A 19,317-nucleotide genomic window follows, 5' to 3' on the forward strand; every position below is an offset into this window, starting at 1 on the left:
AATGAGGGAGTCCCAGAGAAATGGCCTTAAGAAAAGCACTTAATGTGGACAGTGAATATGAGCTGGATGATGCTTCTGACAGGAGTGTGTCCTGTTCATGAAGGCTGCATTACAGATAGTTACGCTAAAATAGCAACGTCTGGACCACAAGAGCGTCAGGGTTCATGATTTGATATTGAGAAATCTTTTGTATTGATGTATGGATTGTCTGGACAATATTTGACAACTATTTAAATATATGAGGGTGCAAAACATGTAAATATTGAGGAAATTATCTTTAAAGTTGTGCATTTTAAGCTCTCGGCAATGCATATTACTGATCAAACATTAGGTTAATGCAAAAAATGCTGTTTTTATTTAGAGTTTCTGTTTTGTTTCTCATCCAAATGTCCACATATTCTTAAATCAGTCAGCATTTTCTAGACAAGCAATAAACAAAGTCTTGTTTTCAGAAATAAGGAGTCAAACTGAAGAGAGTTTCTCCTTAAAATAAGCTGAATAATCTGCCCACGGGGGAAGAGAAATAAACATGTGTGTGGTCCGGGGTTAATGATTGCATGTTGATCAGTGCTGGGTAACGTTACTATCAAGAGTAATACAGTGCTCAGCATATATAAGTGCACAACTCTCAAATCTCTATATATTCATGTTTCAATAGGAAGCTTTACAATATTAGATCAGTGCATGTACATTAGAGCAGGCCAGGGGTGCACAAACTTTTTCTTATGGAGGGCCAAAAACCAAACTTGATTGAGGCTAGTGGGCCGAAGGTAAATATTGGTAATTTCATTTAATATTTTCTATTTATTTGTTTAATTATTTTTAAAAAAGACAAGAAAACATTGCTTTATATTAACTGGGTCATTTTATAATGATCTTATTACAGTAAAACAATCTCATTTATAACAGAATTACACTTGTTTGGGCCTTGATTTGCTTGCCGATGTCTTCTGCATAGTCTATTCATTGAGTTGCATTTGAAAAAATCAAATTCGTTTGGAACATTTAATTGAAACATTTCATTTGAGTTTGCAATAAAGCTGAAAAACAAACAAAAAGGTAACGTCAAATTAGAAATGACGATCTCTGTGTTAAAGTTATTCACCCCAAGCATCTCCGTCACTCTCACTCTCCTCTCAGACGGGATGTTGGGCCAAATCAAAAGTAGGATGCTCTACTGTGGGCATCTCTGGATTAGTCAGTACTGAAGCCAAATCTAGAGCTCATCTAACACAGTAACTAACGAGAACGCTCCACAATGAGTGCTGCCACATTTATATGTTATAGACAAATATTAAATACATTTTCCTTTTTGAAGAGCAAAATTTAAGTGAAACAAAAAAATTGTATGAAATTTTGTAGTTCTTCTGATATTTTGCTTGAATTTTTCTACTTCTAAAGATGTTCGGCGACTAAAATAGTATTTTAGTAAATATATCCGTTTAATAAATCTGTCCCTTTAATAATATCTGACCCATGTCCACTGAGAAATGTTTCTTGGGTCGTCTTTATCACCCAGCGTTTTGAATCCTCTATCTACTTTCTAGACTGTAATAACGTCCTGACCCACTTCATACACCCTAACCACTAAGGTTTCTCTAGTTTTTTTTTTTTTCTTTGTGCTTTTAATACGTTCAGATCTAGCCCGATTCTATGGAAAGGGGAAAATGAAATGGCAGGTTAATCTGGATAAACCTAAACCCTAACTTACCCAGCTCTGCGTCCTGTCCCATATAAGTTGTGGGGAGGGACTTAGTGACCGGTGCGCAAACCTGAAGCCCAGAAAGGCTGGGAGTGCATGGCTTATACAGGTCTGACATCCTTTGGTTCCGAACTGTCAAAGTAGAAATAATATAGCAGTCAGTGTCAATATCGGCAGTAACTAAATCTACTTTTTATAGATTGAAACACAGCCCTAATCCACCCCCACCCCTAAACCCAACCAAAACGGGTTTGGCGTGTATTTGGATCAAGTCACTTCTATTATATTAGAAAACACTTTTAAAGTGACTTTAAAAAAAAACGTATGGAAAATCATGTGAAAGTATGCTTGTTATGTGTTTTTTTTGCTTATTTAAAATATTAAAATAAGCTTAAAACTGTAATAAACTTCTTTTAATAGTATCTTTCCTCAACACTGACTTTAATGCACACATCTGCATTGACTGATCATAGTAAATAAATGAACAGTTCAGCTGATTTCCGACAGAGAAACTCCTTTAGTATCAACATAATGGATGAAAATGCAATAATAAAAGTTTATTCTAATTAGCACTTTAATTATTAAAAAATCCACAAAAAATTAACCACAGTCTACATTATAAACACAGAAAAATACTTCACTGTTTTTACTTTTACACTCTGAAAACATTTTGGGTGAGAAAATGTTGTTTTAACCCAGAGGTGTCCACACCGGAGAGTTCAGCTCCAACCAGACACACCTGGAGCAGCTAATCAAGTGTTGAAGCAAGTTGGAGATAAACTCAGCAGGACACCGGCCTTCCAGGACCGAGTTTGGACACCCCTGTTTTAACCAAATAAGCTAAATTGTCAGTAGTGTATGGGTGTTTCCCAGTACTGGGTTGCAGCTGAAAGGGCATCTGCTGCGTAAAACAAATGCTGGAATAGACTTGTAATGAGTAAAGGGACTAAGCCGAAGGAAAATGAATGTTTTAAGCTAATGTTAAGATAACCCAAAACTATAAAACATAATTGAGCTAAATTTACTGACACTTCAGTTGTTTTTGTCCATATTTGACCCGATTTTTGATTACTACAACCCAACACTTTTACAGTGCAAAATATGGACAAAACTAACCACTGAGTTGTTTTTAAATTACATTTATAGTGCAAAGTTGAACCCAATATTTCAGTTTATTGATATTTTACAGCCAGTTTAAGTTGAAATGACCAGCACTTTTAGAGTGTATTAAACAAATGCAGCCTTGGTGAACAGGAGAGACTGAAACTGATCAGGATTATTGATGAGAATTATCTGGCACTCACACACACACTAATACTCACTGACAAACTTAAAGATGATTGTGTGACTCTTCAGGAATATTCCAGAGAAATGTTCAGGTCTTCTGCTGGTTTGTGTGTGTAGAAGATTTTTCACTTTAAAAAGTGCCATATTTGACCCAACACAGGCTTTAAAAAGCGATCATTAGTGGAGTGTTTCTGAAGATTGACAGCTGTCAGGATTCTGATCAACACTAGATGATGGAGACGAAACACAAGCTCCTGCACAGTCTCCTGTTTAGTTGGTATTATTGTTATTATCAGTTTGAGCATCATTGTACTGGCCTGTTTCATATGGAGTTTTATTTACACCACAATTCTGTGCACAAAACATCATGTTTTAAGCATGCAAAATTAATGTGGCGTGCATGTTTACAAAAGATGATGTTTTGAGCACATAGAATTAGATGTTAACAATTCTATGCACAAAATATCCTGTTTTGAGCTTGCAGAATGACAAGTTGCGTGCACCTTGATAATTTTGTACCCAAAACATGTACGTTTGAAGTGTGCAAAATGACTTGTTGTGCGTGCCACAATTCTGCACACAAAATATATTTTTAACATGCAAAATGGTTGTTGCATGCACATTAACCGTTTGTTTTAAGTATGCAATGTGGCTTGTTGCATGCACGTTAAGTTTTGTGCACAGAAAGATCATGTTTTGAACATGCAAAATTACAGGTTGTGTGCAAAAAAGTGTTTTGAGCATGCAAAATGGCTTGTTTACGCATGTGCGAACAATTCTAAACACAAAATATCATGTTCTGAGTGCACAAAATGAATTGTTGTGCACACATTGATAATTTTGTGTGCCAAAAATCATGTTTTGAAAGTACATAATTACTTGTATTATTGTTAATAATTTTGTGCACAAAAGATCATGTTTTAAGCACGCAAAATTAATGTAGCGTGCATGTTTACAAAGATCATGTTTTGAGCATGCAGAATTAGATGTTGCATGCATGTTAACAATTCTATGCACAAAATATCCTGTTTTTGAGCTTGTTGCGTTCACCTTGATAATTTTGTACCCAAAACATGTACGTTTTACAGTAAGTGTGCAAAATGACTTGTTGTGCGTGCATTAACAATTGTACGTACAAAATATATTTTTAACATGCAAAATGGTTGTTGCATGCACATTAACCGTTTGTTTTAAGTACGCAATATGGCTTGTTGCATGCACGTTAAGTTTTGTGCACAGAAAGATCATGTTTTGAACATGCAAAATTACAGGTTGTGTGCAAAAAAGTGTTTTGAGCATGCAAAATGGCTTGTTTACGCATGTGCGAACAATTCTGAGCACAAAGGATCATGTTCTGAGTGCGCAAAATGAATCGTTATGCACACGGTAACAATTTTGTGTGCTAAGAATCAAGTTTTGTGCATGCAAAATTACTTGATTGTTAACAATTCTGTGTGCTAAAGATCATGTTTTGAGCATGCAGAATTAGATGTTGCATGCATGTTAACAATTCTATGCACAAAGGATCATGTTTTGAGCACGCAGAATGGCTTGTTGCTTGCGCGTCCACAATTTCGGGTGCAAAAAAATCATGTATTGACTGTGCAAAATGTCTTGTTGCTCTCTTGTTAACTCAGTTTGGAGGTTTTCGTGCTCCCTTACGACAGAAATCCAGCCAATCACAATTTAGCAACCATCTGATTGGCTGGATTTCTGTCATATTGTAACAACCACAGAAACATCAAAACTGAGTTGACAGGCATGCAACAAGTCATTTTGTGTGCTCAAAACAGAACTGTGGCACAAATATTACTCCATTGTCTGGTGTCTGAGAGATAAAGTGAGTGTGAAGTGAGCGGAGTAAAGAGCTCGTGCCTTACTGTGACGACTGACACCATCACAACAGCTCAGAGATTATGCAGAACACAACACTTATGCAATCGTGTGTGATGTGCCGTTGTAGATGTCGCTTTGTACTTTTAGTCTGAGCACAGCTGACAGAGCTGCTGCGTTTATTACTGCTACACACACTCCAAAAAATGCTGGGTCGTCATAACCCAACACTGGGTCAAATATGATGAACCCAATATGGGTTAACTTTTCAGTTCAATTTTATTGACAATTCTTACCTTAACTGATGGGTTTGTCCATATTTGACCCAAGATAAGATTAAACCGACTGCATTTTGTAGTCTCTCGCCTTCACAAAGATCTTAGAAACCCTTTCTTTCTTTCTTTCTTTCTTTTTATAAATGATGTTGGGTGTTGCACTGATGATGTGTCTCTCAGAGAGCGTCAGCTCACTTCCAGCATCAGCATGTGCTTTGTGGATCCAGTAAGCAGCGCTGAACCCACATTAAAATTAAAATACTGCAGTCATCTGTAGTGAATACTGGCAAATGTTTTTAAAGCATACTGTAGAAACGAACTTAACCATTTAGAATCTGTTGTGGTGATTCTACAGTTGCTATGGTAACACAACAACTACAGTAATCAATGTTGTGTTCATCTACAGTTGCTATGGTAACACAACAACTACAGTAATCAATGTTGTGTTTATTCTACAGTTGCTATGGTAACACAACAACTACAGTAATTGATCTGTTGTGGTGATTCTACAGTTGCTATGGTAACACACCCACTATAGTAGTCAACCTATTGCTGTGGTTCTACAGTTGCTATGGTAACACAGTTACAGTAATCGATGTGTTGTGGTGATTCTATAGTTGCTATGGTAACACAACTACAGTAATCGATATGTTGTGGTGATTCTATAGTTGCTATGGTAACACAGTTACAGTAATCGATATGTTGTGGTTATTCTATAGTTGCTATGGTAACACAACAACTCGTAATATAAACAAATGAGCCAATACTGTAGTTTCCGACAAGATTAGTGTACATTATACTTTAATACAGCACAGTTTACTGTAGTAAAATCAATAACAGTATTCATTACAGTTGATCAGTTGACTATAGTTAATATTACAGTACGCTGGAGCATTCATTAACACAGAACTGTACATGCTATAATATATACAGTACAGTATAATACATTTACTATAGTATTTACTGTAAATTACTATAGTATTTTTGATGGGTTATGCAGAGATCAGCAATGATGAGTGTTTGACACTTTATATATATATATATATATATGAAAATGAGATGTAAACTGAAAATATTAGTCACCGAGTGACGCGGTCCGTCATTTCATGATTGATTTATACTGTAGGATGAGTACAGATGAAACACCTTACAGCCTTTGAATGTAATGAAGAGTTTGAGGTTGAACACAGCAACAAAAATCTGTTCTTACTTGGAGATTTTCTCTTGTTTCTAGTTCAAACATCTAAACATTCTTAAATCAAGACGCATTTTCTAGACAAGCAACGTTTTCTGTCAAAATCAAGTGCATTTCTCCTTAAAATTAGCAAAATAATGGGCAAAAACAAGATTATTTTTCTTGTTTTAGGAAGAAACTGACTTCATTTTGACACATTTTCAAAACAAACAAGATAATTGTGCTTCTTTTTATGAGAAGCTAGCTTAATTTGGACATTTGAAAAAGAAAATACTCTCTTTTAATGGAAAACTCATTTCATTTAGACGTTTTTGTTAGTTATTTTAAACATTTGTGACTGCTTTTTTAAGGAGATGCTAGCTTAATTTTGGATTTTTAATATATATTTGTTTGTATTCTTTTGTTTTTTTCTTGTTTTGATGAGAAACACACAATTTTGACATTTTCTTTACTCTTTTTAAAAATTATTTTGCCAGTTTTAACAAAAAACACGCATAATTGTTTATCATTATTTATCTTAATTTAATGGTAAACTAATTTAATGTGAATATTTTCTACCTTTTAAGATTGTTTTGCTTGGTTTTAAAGAAAAGTTCACTAAATTACGACCCTTTTACGCTTATTTTGATATTTTTATTATTATTTTGCTTGTTTAAAAGAGAAACTCACTTCATTTTGATGCTTTCTGTACTTTCTTTAGATTATTTTGTCAGTTTCAACAAAAAACACAAAATTTATATATTTTTATAATTATTTTGCTTAATTTAATAAGAAACTAATTTAATGTTAATATTTTTAACTATTAAGATTTATTTTAGCTTGTGTAATAAAGAAATTCACTTAATTTTGATGTTTTCTGTACGTTTTTTAGATTATTTTGACCATTTTTTAAAAACACAACAACAACATAATTGTGATTTTTTTAATGTAATTATTTTGCTTCATTTAATGAGAAACTGGTTAGATAATAATATTTCTAACTTTCAAGATACAGTAGTTTTGCTTGTTTTTAATGAATTTCTTGCATAATTTTGACCCTTTTACACTTATTTTAGATTTTTATTATTATTTAGCTTGTTTGAAGAGAATCACACTTTATTTTGACGTTTTCTTTACTTTTTTTAGATTATTTTGCCAGTTTAAAGAAAAAAAATCACATCATTTTTTAAGATTATTTTGCTCCATTTAATGAAAAACTAATTCAATATTTGTTTTGTTTTTGCTTGTTTTTAAGGAAAAGCTCACTCAATTTGACCCTTTTTAAAACTTACTTTAGATTTTTATTATTTATTAGCTTGTTTTAAAGAGAAACTCTCTTCATTTTGTCTCTAAAACAACACACAAAATATTATTTGTTTTAAAAAAATGCTTCTTGATTTATGAATCTGTAGATATTTGCACTGTAACCAACACAACACCTGTAAGTAATGCACTCTTTTGTTGTTGTTGTTGCCGTGAAGGTAAATGGTCTTCTTCAGACAGATCCTCATGTCTGGTGTTGTTTTTGTGATGCTGATGGAGATGATTCTGCATTAATAATCTGCATGCTGTTCTTCTCAGATGTGCTCTGCGTACTGTACTGTACTGTACTTTACTGTACGTGTGTGTAAATAATGTCAGCACTTTATCAGCTCTCCGTGAGCTTCGACAATCAGAGCTGGAGCTTCTCGATGCTTTGCTTTAAAGACTGTATAGAGTTAGTTCCTTCTGAAGTTTATAATGAACCACTCGACTGCTTTTGTATTAAATGAAATAATAATTCTGCCTCCTGCTACACGTCACCAATAAATCTCTTTCATTCCCAGAGTCCCGTTTGCATTTATATGCTCACCAAACCTGCATTTATTCAGTAAAATTACAGGAAAAATACTCAAAAATCAGAAATATTTTTATTATTTAAACAAGCTGGTTTCTGTTCGAATATTAATTATATTTGAATTGTTTTTGTCATTTGAAAGCTGATTTTTCTGTATGGCATCATTACTCCAGTCACGAGATGCTTCTAATAACAATGTTTTGTTTATTTTTCAAGTATATTTCTCAAGTATATATTCTTATTCTTCTATTTCATATACAATTTGCATATTTTTATGTTAGTTTATTTTATTTATCATGTTGTAAATGTGGATAAGGTCGTTTTTTCAGCTTTCTTTGATGAAGAATGACATTTATTTGAGATAGAATTATATCTGTGACATTATGATTGTTTATCGTCGTTTACCCATTTGAAATCATCCTTAACAAGTATAAATATTAATCATATGTATACATTTTTTAACCTTTTTTATGACTTCAAGCAAATGTGGACGTAGCAAGTGTGCGCATGCGCAGTGTCTCCACTGTTTACCAGTTTTAGATGGGATACAGCTGCGGATTTCACGTTAGTATATTTTTTAAAATAAATAATTAACTGTACAACTATAATTCATATTTTTACATTACTATGAGGGGTAGATGTTGGGTTGGGATAGGTGTAAACGTTAATAAAATACAATTTAATGTGTAATATAATAAATAATATAAATAATTCTCGTTATACCTGTGTTTACACTACTATGAAGGGTCAGTTTAGGCTGAAATGGGGGTATAAGTTAATAAAATACAATTAATTGTTGATAGTATGAATTAAACTCATAATAAGTACCGTTTTTACATTACTATGACGGATACATACAATTAATTGGTAATTAAAAGTATACATAATTCTTGTTATAATGACTGATTTAGCAATACTGTGAGGGTTGGGTTTAGGATTGGAATGGGGGCATATAATAAAACACAATTAATCGGTATTTTAATAAATAAATAAAAAATATTCTCATTAGCCTCCGGCCGCAGCTGTATCCCTTCTAGCAACAACCCCAGCAGATGTCGCTGGCAGAAATGACGACGCGCTTTTCCGCTTCAAAACAAGCATGAGCGTCACTTCCTGCTGAAGTTCAGCGCGGCTTCGTGCTAACATGAGTTTGAGAAGAGCAGAATAAATTCATCCGTTTATTAATAACAGCTTTATTATCTTCACATCGAGCTATTATTGGTGTTGACGGTGTTGGCGGGAATCTTCGCAAAGATGGCCGACGATCCGGACTCCATTCCTGAGAGAGAGATGAAGGTGAGCATTAGCAGCAGAACGCAGAGAATATTGATATTATTATGTTATTATTAATAATATTAGTCTCTCTGTATGTGGTTGAGTTAGTTGTATATAATCTATATTGACGGTGAGAGTTCCTGCAACTCGCGTGTGAATGTTTCCCCACGTGAATAAATAAACGATAACGTACTATTGTAAAGTGTATTATACTGTATATATTATATTATCTACAACTCTTTGTTAATGAATGTTCCTACATACTGTAGTAGTAACTATAGTGAACTGATAAAGTAATAAATACTGTAGTATACTTAAGATTTTACTATAGTAACCTGTGGTGTATTGTAATGCACGTTAATGTAAAGTTACCCTGTACAGCTGTAGTAAACTACTATAGAATCACAACAGATTTATTCAGGTACTTTTACTATAGAATGGTTCAGAAAGTCAATAGTATTTACTGTAAATATCTTATTCAAGTGTTTCGCTTGACGTAAGAAGTATTGATCAGCCTTTAACTGACGCACTTTCACTTTTGTTATAATTAAGTGATGACATAAACAGGTTGATTATTCAGTTTAACTTTATTCGTATTTTACAATTATTATCATTCCAAAGCGGCTTTTCAAGAAGATTTACAATATTACTACAGTTGAAAGCAGAAGTTTACATGCGTGTACCAAAAGGCACATAACCATTTAAAAAAAGTAAGATGTTAATAAGACTTAACTTTTTCTCTTAGGTAAGTTTAGGTGTGTTTCTGTTCTGCTTAACAGCAGAATAATGAGAGAGATATTGTTTGAGAAATATTTATAACTCTTCTTGAAAGTCAAGTTTACACATAGTAAGATTATTCTGCCTGTGATGAAGCTCAGATGATGGTGTCGAGGTTTTGGAAGTTTCTGATTGGCTGATTGACAACATTTGAGTTAATGTGAGGCACAACTGTAGAATAGTATTGAAGGAAAAGCTCAAACACACTGCTTCCTTGTGTGACAACATGAGAAAATCAACAAGCCAGAATCAACAACAAAGCCAGATTACCATTAGCTGAATGACACTGGGGAATAGACTAATGTTTGGAGACATGTGCTGTGCTCTGATGGAGCTAAGATTGAACTGTTTGGCCACAATAACCATTTGGAGGACAAAGGGGAAAGCGCACAAGCCTAGAACACCATCCCAACTGTGCAGTATGGGGGCGGCAGCATCATGTTGTGGGGCTGTTTTGCTGCAGGAGGGACTGGTCCACTTCACAGCATAGATGGCATCATGAAGACAGAACATTATGGAGAAATACTGAAGCAACATCTCAACACATCAGCCAGGAGATTACAACTTGCCCACAAATGGCTCTTCCAGACAGACCATGACCCTAAGCATACTGCCAAATCAGTTCAAATGTGCCAACAGAGTGAATGTATTGAATTGGCCATCACAAAGCCCTGATCTCAATCCTATAGAGAATGTGTGGGCAGAGTTGAAGAAGAGTGTGTGAGCAGAAAGCCTACAAATCTGACTCAGTTACAGCAATTCTGTCAGGAGGAATGGGCCAAAACTCCTGTAAATTATTGTGAGAAGCTTGTGGACGGAGACCCAAAACATCTGACCAAAGTTATACAGTTTAAAAGCAAAGCTAAAAAATACCAAGGAAATGTGTGTAAACTTTTGACTGTCTAGAAATTAATAACAAATTCTCTCATTATTCTGACATTTAGCAAATTAAATCATTTAGTTAATCCTAACAGACTTAAAATAATAAACATTTAGTATGAGTTACCATCAGAGATAAAATGGTTATGCTGCTTTTTTTAGAGTGTATGTAAACCTCTGCCTTCAACTGTATATTGCAGTCAAAATTAGAAAAACGCAGGGCTTGTGTGTAAGTTGCACAGTATATAAACACTAAAACATCAACATGTGCTGGAGTTTATGAAATGTCAGATGTTCTGGTTGTTTATTATTTCACACATCACAAACCTCAGCATGCAGGAGCCAGATGCAGCTTCCCTTCAGATTCACATACACAGAAGTTCAATTCAGTCTGATCGGCTGGTTAGTTGAGTGTAATAGATGCTATGTGTAAGCTGTTACTAACACACACACACACACACACACACACTCTCTCTCTGCTGCTGTGCTCTTCTGAATGTGTCCAGGACTTCCAGTTCCGTCAGATGAAGAAGATCCGTGTGTTTGAGTCGTGTGCGGATCTGCCGAAGGAGCGCTGCAGTCTGCTCTGCGTCTCCAACAGGTACGGCCTGACCATCGCCGGCCGAGAGCGAACGCTGAAGCTGTTCTGGACCAGAGACGTGATCGCAGCCGGACGCACAGAGGGAAACCCTAATGACACCGGTGTGTGTGTTTCTGTCTGTGTATCATTTCTCTATCTGTCTTTGTTTGAGTATGTGTGTGGTGACTCTGCTCAGACTGTGTTTGCTCAGACTCAAACTCACATGTGTGTGTGTGTGTGTGTGTTCTCAGTGGAGTGTGCGTGCGCAGTGACAGCAGATATGGACGTGTGTCTCCATCATATTTCTCTGAGCAGTGATGAGCTCAGTCTGTGTGTGTGTGGATCGGGAGACGCTGCGGAGCTCATCATGCACTTCTACGACATGCGCAGCTTCCTCAACAAGGTCAGTGCTCGCTCTTTACACTTTACTTGACTCCGCTTGTGTCAGTCGGTGATTTACATCTCAAACATGATCAGCGTCTGCAGTGCATGATGGGAAGTGCAGATGTTAGACTGATTTCTTTTTAATCGTTATTATTACTTTGAATAATAGAAAGTATTTAATATTTGTACTGCTTTTTTAGAAGACATCTAAATAATTAATATCTAATCCTGCTAAGCTGACATTAATAACTATAATAACATAAATTAATCGATATACAGCATTATCGCACTGCTACTCATGTGACACTGCTGGTATATCTCTTCATTGGTGAGAGATCATTTATGTGCTGAACACCAGTGTGTGTGTGTGTGTATGCTTGTTTTGTGTGTGTTGTCCAGCAGGACGGACAGCAGAAGCGTCCCTTCTGCTCCTTCAGACCGCCGGCTTCTCCAAACACGCTGGTTCAGGATCTGAAGTGGAGTCCGGTGGACGCGTCCCGCCTGGCCGTCTGTCTGTCTGACGGCAGTATGATGGTGCTGGACGTCCAGGACTCGGTCACCGTGGTCGCTCAGCTTCCAGCATCTACAGGAATCACCTGCGGTCAGTGTCTGCTGCGTTTATTCTGACGCTGGTGTTTGTTCTCCTAAAATAAATGAGTTCTGCGTCAGAAGATGAAACGCATGAGGCTTTTAGAGGCTTTTTTTCATATCAGATGTGAAGCTTGTTGTACTCAGCTTTAGTGTTTTTGTTATGGCACATGTTTTTATGCACAATTGTTTAATTTGTGCTCATCTTGGCATTTCCATGTAGTATTTTTTATGCGATATTTCAAAATGCACATTGAATAGGTGGATGGAAACACATCTAGTCATGCATCTGCTTAACAGTGAGCTTATATCAGGGTTTCCGCAAGGTCCTTAAAAGTCTTAAATTTGCCATCATGATATCTGCAGAAACCCTGTTATATGTGTGTATGTGTTCATTTATTTCTCTCTGGACCTGCAGTCTGCTGGAGTCCCAAAGGGAAGCAGGTTTCTGCTGGGAAACAAGACGCCACTGTGGTTCAGTTTACTCCGGTAAGTCTGTTCAGTTTTATATATGTATATAATGTGTTTGTATCGCATCTTATAATAATTACCATTCCTAAGCAGCTTTACAGAAAGGTGCACATTATTACTACATTACAGTGTTCTGATGAACTTGTGTACTTGTTTGTGTGTGTGACAGACGTTACAGGCCAAGAAGGTGATCCCGTGTCCCAATTTCTACAGTCAGGATCACCCTGTCAAAGGTATCCTTCACTGTTGTTATTGGTGTGTGTCGGCACTAGGGCTGCCTCCTAGTGCCGTTTGTGCATGACATAACGGCATTATGGACACATTACTGTCTCACACTGACCGCCAAGTCACGGTCTGAGCAGTTTAGCTAAATAAGCCGGATAATTGTCATGCGAAAATAAGATTAAGAGTGTTACTAACCAATGAAAGACATGCCTGAGCTGTGCTTCTGCAGAATTCCCTCATTGTGTGTGTGTGTGTGTGTGTGTGTGTGTGTGTGTGTGTGTTAGTGTTGGACGTGTTGTGGCTGAGCACCTACACTTTCGCGGTGGCGTACGCAGCAGCAGATGGATCTCTGGAGACGCCGCCGGAGCTGGTGGTGGTGTCCATACCTGTAAGTGCCTCGCACACATACCTGTGTGTGTGTGTGTTGGGTTTTTGTGCATTTGTGTGTTCGCTTGTGCATTGGTGTATGCACACCTGTGTGCATTTCTGTGGGGTTTTTATGTGTGTTTGTTTGTTTGTTTGTGTGTGGGTGTTTGTGTGTGTGTGGATGTTTGTGCGTTTGTTTGTTTGTGTGTGTGTATGTGTGTGGGTGTTTGTTTATTTGTTTGTGTTTGGGTGTTTATGTGTGTGGGTGTGGGTATTGGTGCGTTTGTGTGTGTGTGTATGTGTGTGGGTGTTTGTTTGTTTGTGTGTGTGTGGGTGGGAGTTTGTTTGTGTGGGTGTGGGTGGGAGTTTGTTTGTTTGTGTGGGTGTTTGTGCATTTGTTTGTTTGTGTGTGTTTGTGCGTTTGTGTGTGTGTGTGTTTGTTTGTTTGTGTGGGTGTTTGTGTGTGTTTGATGTGTGTGTGTGTGTGTGTGTGTGTGTTGGTTTTTTGTGCATTTGTGTGTGTGCTTGTGCATGTGTGTATGCACACCTGTGTATTTCTGTGGGGTTTGTATATGTGTTTGTTTGTTTATTTGTGTGTGGGTGTTTGTGTGTTTTTTTTGTTTGTGTGGGTGTTTGTGTTTTTGTTTGTTTGTGTGTGTGTGTGTGTGTGTGTGTGTGTGTGTGTGTGTGTGTGTGTGTGCGTGTATGTGGGGGGGGGTTGTTTGTGTATAGGTGTTTGTGTGTTTGGTTGATGTTTCTGTTTTTGTTTGTGTGTGGGTGTTTGTGTGTGTGTGGGGGTGTTTGTGTTTTTGTTTGTGTGTGGGTGTTTGTTTGTTTGTGGGTGTTTGTGTGTTTATTTATTTGTTTGTTTGTGTGTGGTTGGGTGTTTGTTTGTTTATGTGTGTGTGGTTTGTGTATTTGTGTGAGTTTTTGTGCGTGTTTTAGTTTATTTGTGTGTGTGCGTGTGTATGCATGCGTGTGTGTTTATGCATGTATTTGTATGTGTTTGTGTGTGTGCATTTGTTTGTTTATGTGTATGTGTTTGTTCATGTCTGTGTATGTGTGTGTGTCAGAAAAAGGATGAGAAGAGAGACGAGCGCTACCTGAACTTCAATGATCTGGTGTACGGCACCTGCACTGAGAGACAGCACCATTATTACCTGTGCCACATCGAGGACTGGTGAGAAACAGACACACACACAGACACACACACACACACACACACAGACATTATGAGGATTCTGAGTTTTGACATGGGTCTGTTGTTGTCCGGCGCAGGGATCTGGTTTTGGCTGCTTCAGCTGCTGCTATTGAGGTCAGCATCATCGCCAAACAAGAGGACAAGGTAAATCTCCTGTTACCCCACACCGACTGTGACGAGGGGCTTTATATACTTTACACACAATTACATCAAAGTAAAGAGGATTAAAAATCCCTTCATTACTGAAACACCTTAAAATAAATCTGACTTAAACACACAGCTAACATATTTATATATCATTATTGCTTAAAATAAACCAGAAATAAGTGAGAATGTAACAATTTCTAGTTTTATTTTGTTTTAGTTTGTTATTTTGTGCTCTTAAATAAAACCTTGAGCTAATAAAATGCACAATTTAAACTAACATCAAAGTAGAAATGACTGATTGTTTAAATATTATGAGTACAATGATTGTAGATGAGGGATATTTAAGCCAAATCCACCAATGTGCAGGTGAACTGGGAGCTGTGGCTGCTGGAAGACGCCAGTCGAGCGGAGCTTCCTGTCACGGAGAACAGCGAGGACACTCTTCCTGTGGGCGTGGCCATCGATTACACCAGCCAGGAGGACATTCAACTGTGTAGGAGCTGTGTGTGTGTGGTCACTAGTTGTGTGTGTGGTGGTTGTGTTTAGGGTGTGTCTGTGTGTGTTTAGTGCTGTCACTGGTTTTTTGTGAAGTTGTTGTTTGTGTGTGTGTGTGTAGTGATGTGCTGTGTGTTCTGTGCTCCTCAGCTGATGAGAAGAAGGTTCCTGCTGCACCGACGCTGCTGCTGCTCTCCACTGATGGAGTTCTGTGTCCATTCTCTTTACTCAACCTGAACCCGGGAGTCAAACAGCTGAACGCCACTGCGGTACCACTGCCGCTGGACGGGGAACGAGCACCAGCAGCCAGTAAGAGCTCATACATCTCTTTCTATCTGTGTTAGTGCTGTCAAACAATCGCATCCAAGATAAAAGTTTCTATATTTGCATCATAGATACACACATGTACTGTCTATATTTATTTATACAACAGTTCTGTCTGATTCTCGAATCTGATTGGCTGATAGCCGTGAGATATTTAAGTAATATCAGCAACCGTACAGCCTTTTTACCTTTGTGTATTACTCCGCGCATACAGCCAGCAACAAGCAGAGAGACACTCTACAGTTTGACAAATATTACTGCTGTTGAACAAAATAATGTACTTTTGAGGCTATTTTAGTGGAGAATGTAGTAGTTTAGATTACAACTATGCAGTTTATTTATAAGAATAGTGCCTATTTGAAATATTTACAATTTCTGAGAGAGCTCGTCGACAGCCATTATGCTGTGTTCACACCAGACACGGAACGCGCGGATAAATCGCGCTATTCGCGCTTAAATAGCCGCGTGAACATTTGAGTTTACTCGCTTCATACGTGCGTCAAAATTCACATCAGAACAGACGCGGATTCGCGTAATGGGCAGGGCTTCTGTCTGCCCGAAGACTCAAGCTTCATAGCTAAAAGGCTAACATGAATTTTATGAAGAAAATAGCAGTGTTTATGTGCTTTATGAAGACTGGAAAAGTGTCGACACGTTTAGGGTCGTGTCTGAGTCCGCTACATTCTTTCAGAGGTGCATCCAGCTCTATGAGCTCTTAAACTCCTTCAGAAACTTAACCTGGATGACGGAGGCTTTCAGCGGTGCTTCTGACTGAGCCAAGGCCAGTTTGATGAACTGTTGTCGGTGAAGGCTGGAGGATTTCTCTCGGAACACCGACAACAGGTTCTGCGTCACAATCACGCCCACACAAGAGCAAGCTTCTGATTGGTTAACACGGCGCAAATGTACGCTGAAGTTCAGATTTTTGAAATCGAGAGATTCGCGCGAAACGCTCGTTAAGCGCGTCAAACGCGCAAAACGATCAATTCGCCCCACGCCATTCGCGCGTATCGCGCCGCAGTATTCGCTCGTTTGCATTGACTTAACATGTAAATCACTCGCGCTTGACGCGCGTTCCGCGTCTGGTGTGAACGCAGCATTAGCCTGCCATAGTGTAGTAGACCAAAGACCGTTGATGTCGTCTATCCACAAGATGGCGCCAGAACCGCATAATGAGCCTTTACGCTTAGCAGATATAACAGTCTGAATTCTGACTACCATATTTCAGACCAGTCTCCCGCAACCATCCTGTTTTTTTAAATCTTCCGGAAAACTCCCTTAATTTCACTCACCCTCCTATTTGGTACAGTCTGTAAACATCCCCGGGTTGCCAACTTTAGTACAGTACCTGAACGCAGTGGCCGCCCAAAACCCACTGCATCCTATCCCGGTTCTTAACAGTGTTATGCCCAGCTAGTGTTGTTCCCATACTGATAAACTACTAATAAAAGAGTTTTTTTCTATTTTATACGATTCCTTTTACAGCATCAATGTTGTAAAGTAATTAAAATACAATCAGTTAGTTTAGTTTAAAACTTTATTAATCTCCTTAGGGCAATTCATTTCGACATGGTGTATATTTCGACACATATAGTATAACAAGTATGACACACTTAACACAATAAACATCAACACTTAACAGCAAGTACAAAAAAACAAATAATAGTCCATCAATTAACTACATTTATTACATAACCTAATTGCTTCAGGCACAAAAGTAAATTCATAAGGATTTGTGGAACATCTTATTGTCCTTAGACGTCGGCATCATAAATGCTCGTATTATAAACCCACGGCGGTGAAAAATGTAATGTAAATGCTCACATATCAGGAATGTGTGTTGTGTTGGCAGACAGAGAGAAGCAAAGTCTGCATGTGTTTAGCGTTTTTCCTTATCGCAAGCACAACAGCAGTCTGGTAGTGATTGCGTTGCTTTTTTCGGGGTTAATTATTATGATATCCCGATTGCAGCAGAGAAATACTGCAGACTGTAACACTGTAAGAAGATATCTCTGTAGACTGATGGCATTTCATGTCACGTTCAGCCTTATAATCTTAAAATGAAAGCAAAATCAGCTGTTCTGTCATCACTTTAGACATTACGCTAGAGAATCATTCAAACTAGCTCTATAGTGATGTTGGTGAATGAGTAACTGCTTCTGCTGTTCTGATGTCAGCTGCAGATGTGAATGAATGGCGGAAGAAAGTAGTTCCTCATAAAAAGGGGTTTTTAGACTCTCTGTGTTTGATTTTCTTATTTATATACACGATTGTGCCGTTGAACTGTTGTATAAACACAATATCTCATGAGTAGCAGTGCTAAATGGCTGTATATCAGCACTAGTGGAACGCCTGCAGCCTGGTGCCAACGCACACCTCCCACCAGTGCTGATATAGAGCCATATCGCACTGCTACTCATGTGATATTGCTTATGTATATTAGTATACAAATGCACACATTCTGTACATACAACACAAAAATATACAAATTAAATGTTATATTTCTGTTTAAATACATAATAATGTAAATTCTGTCATCATTTGCTCGTTCTCCACCTGTCCACCTTTTTGGAAAATACCGGCATCGCTGTGTGAGTGTCGTTTACCATCCAAGCTCCAGTTTTAACATTAACTTTATTGCACATCTCGTTTCAGAGTCGTCCTTCCCTGCTGCTCCAGTCGCCACTGCATCCTCCATCTTCCCATCATTTCCAACATCCTCCACTGCTGCCCCGCCCCCAGCCACATTATCCTTCTCAGCCCCGCCCCCAGTGACCTCCTCTGCCCCGCCCCCTTACACATTACCCTTCACAGCTCCTCCCTCTGCTACCTCATCATTCACAGCCCCGCCCCCTTCCACATCATCCTTCTCAGCCCCACCTCCAGCATCATTTTCAGCCCTGCCCACACCCACTTCTTCATTCTCAGCTCCACCTCCAACATCATTCACAGCCCCGCCCCCTTCCACCTCATCTTTCTCAGCTCCACCCCCAGCATCATTTTCAGCCCTTCCCACAGCTACCTCATCATTCTCAACCCCTCCCCCAGCATCGTTCTCAGCCCCGCCCCCAGCCACCTCCTCGGCTCCGCCCACCTCCTCCTCTGGTTTCTCCTTTTCTCTTCCTCCTCTGAGCTCTGCGGCTCCTCCAGCTTTTTCCCTGGGCTCCAGCAGTTCCGGTTTCTCCTTTAATCCGCCCAAACCCTCGTCCTCCTCTGCTGCAGGCTTTTCTTTCAGCTCCTCCACCCTAAAGGAGGCCACTGCCGCTCCAGTTCCTCCTCAGCGTCCGGCCAGCATGTCTCCAATCATCAGCGCACCTAAAGCACCAGTGGAGCCCGCGACTCCTGCTGTCAAGATGAACCTCACTGACAGGTAGGCTTTCTTGTTGCTATTAAGTGCGTAAAACAAATAAGTGCATTGCTTTATTGTGTGTGCAGTTGAGTATAGATATTGATATAGATGTGTATACACTCACTGGCCACTTTATTAGGTACACCTG

At 38.3% G+C, this 19,317-nt stretch overlaps 1 protein-coding gene across 2 annotated transcripts in view; it reads left to right on the top strand.

Annotated features, from left to right (window-relative positions):
- Positions 1 to 9,223: 9,223 nt before the first annotated feature.
- The window catches only part of nup214 (nucleoporin 214), a 46,778-nt gene continuing 36,684 nt past the window's right edge, over positions 9,224 to 19,317 (top strand). For both annotated transcript variants that reach the window (XM_087254686.1, XM_087254687.1), the window contains exons 1-12: positions 9,224 to 9,404; positions 11,546 to 11,741; positions 11,871 to 12,022; positions 12,406 to 12,604; positions 13,010 to 13,080; positions 13,232 to 13,295; positions 13,572 to 13,675; positions 14,727 to 14,833; positions 14,932 to 14,998; positions 15,368 to 15,494; positions 15,647 to 15,805; positions 18,476 to 19,190. In XM_087254686.1, coding sequence (XP_087110812.1) covers positions 9,363 to 9,404; positions 11,546 to 11,741; positions 11,871 to 12,022; positions 12,406 to 12,604; positions 13,010 to 13,080; positions 13,232 to 13,295; positions 13,572 to 13,675; positions 14,727 to 14,833; positions 14,932 to 14,998; positions 15,368 to 15,494; positions 15,647 to 15,805; positions 18,476 to 19,190 — 2,003 coding nt within the window. In that variant the 5' untranslated portion in view covers positions 9,224 to 9,362. The remainder of the gene's footprint in view (positions 9,405 to 11,545; positions 11,742 to 11,870; positions 12,023 to 12,405; positions 12,605 to 13,009; positions 13,081 to 13,231; positions 13,296 to 13,571; positions 13,676 to 14,726; positions 14,834 to 14,931; positions 14,999 to 15,367; positions 15,495 to 15,646; positions 15,806 to 18,475; positions 19,191 to 19,317) is intronic.

Source organism: Danio rerio, chromosome 5 (assembly GCF_052040795.2).
Source record: "Danio rerio strain M-AB ecotype USA chromosome 5, GRCz13ab, whole genome shotgun sequence".
Taxonomy (NCBI): domain Eukaryota; kingdom Metazoa; phylum Chordata; class Actinopteri; order Cypriniformes; family Danionidae; genus Danio; species Danio rerio.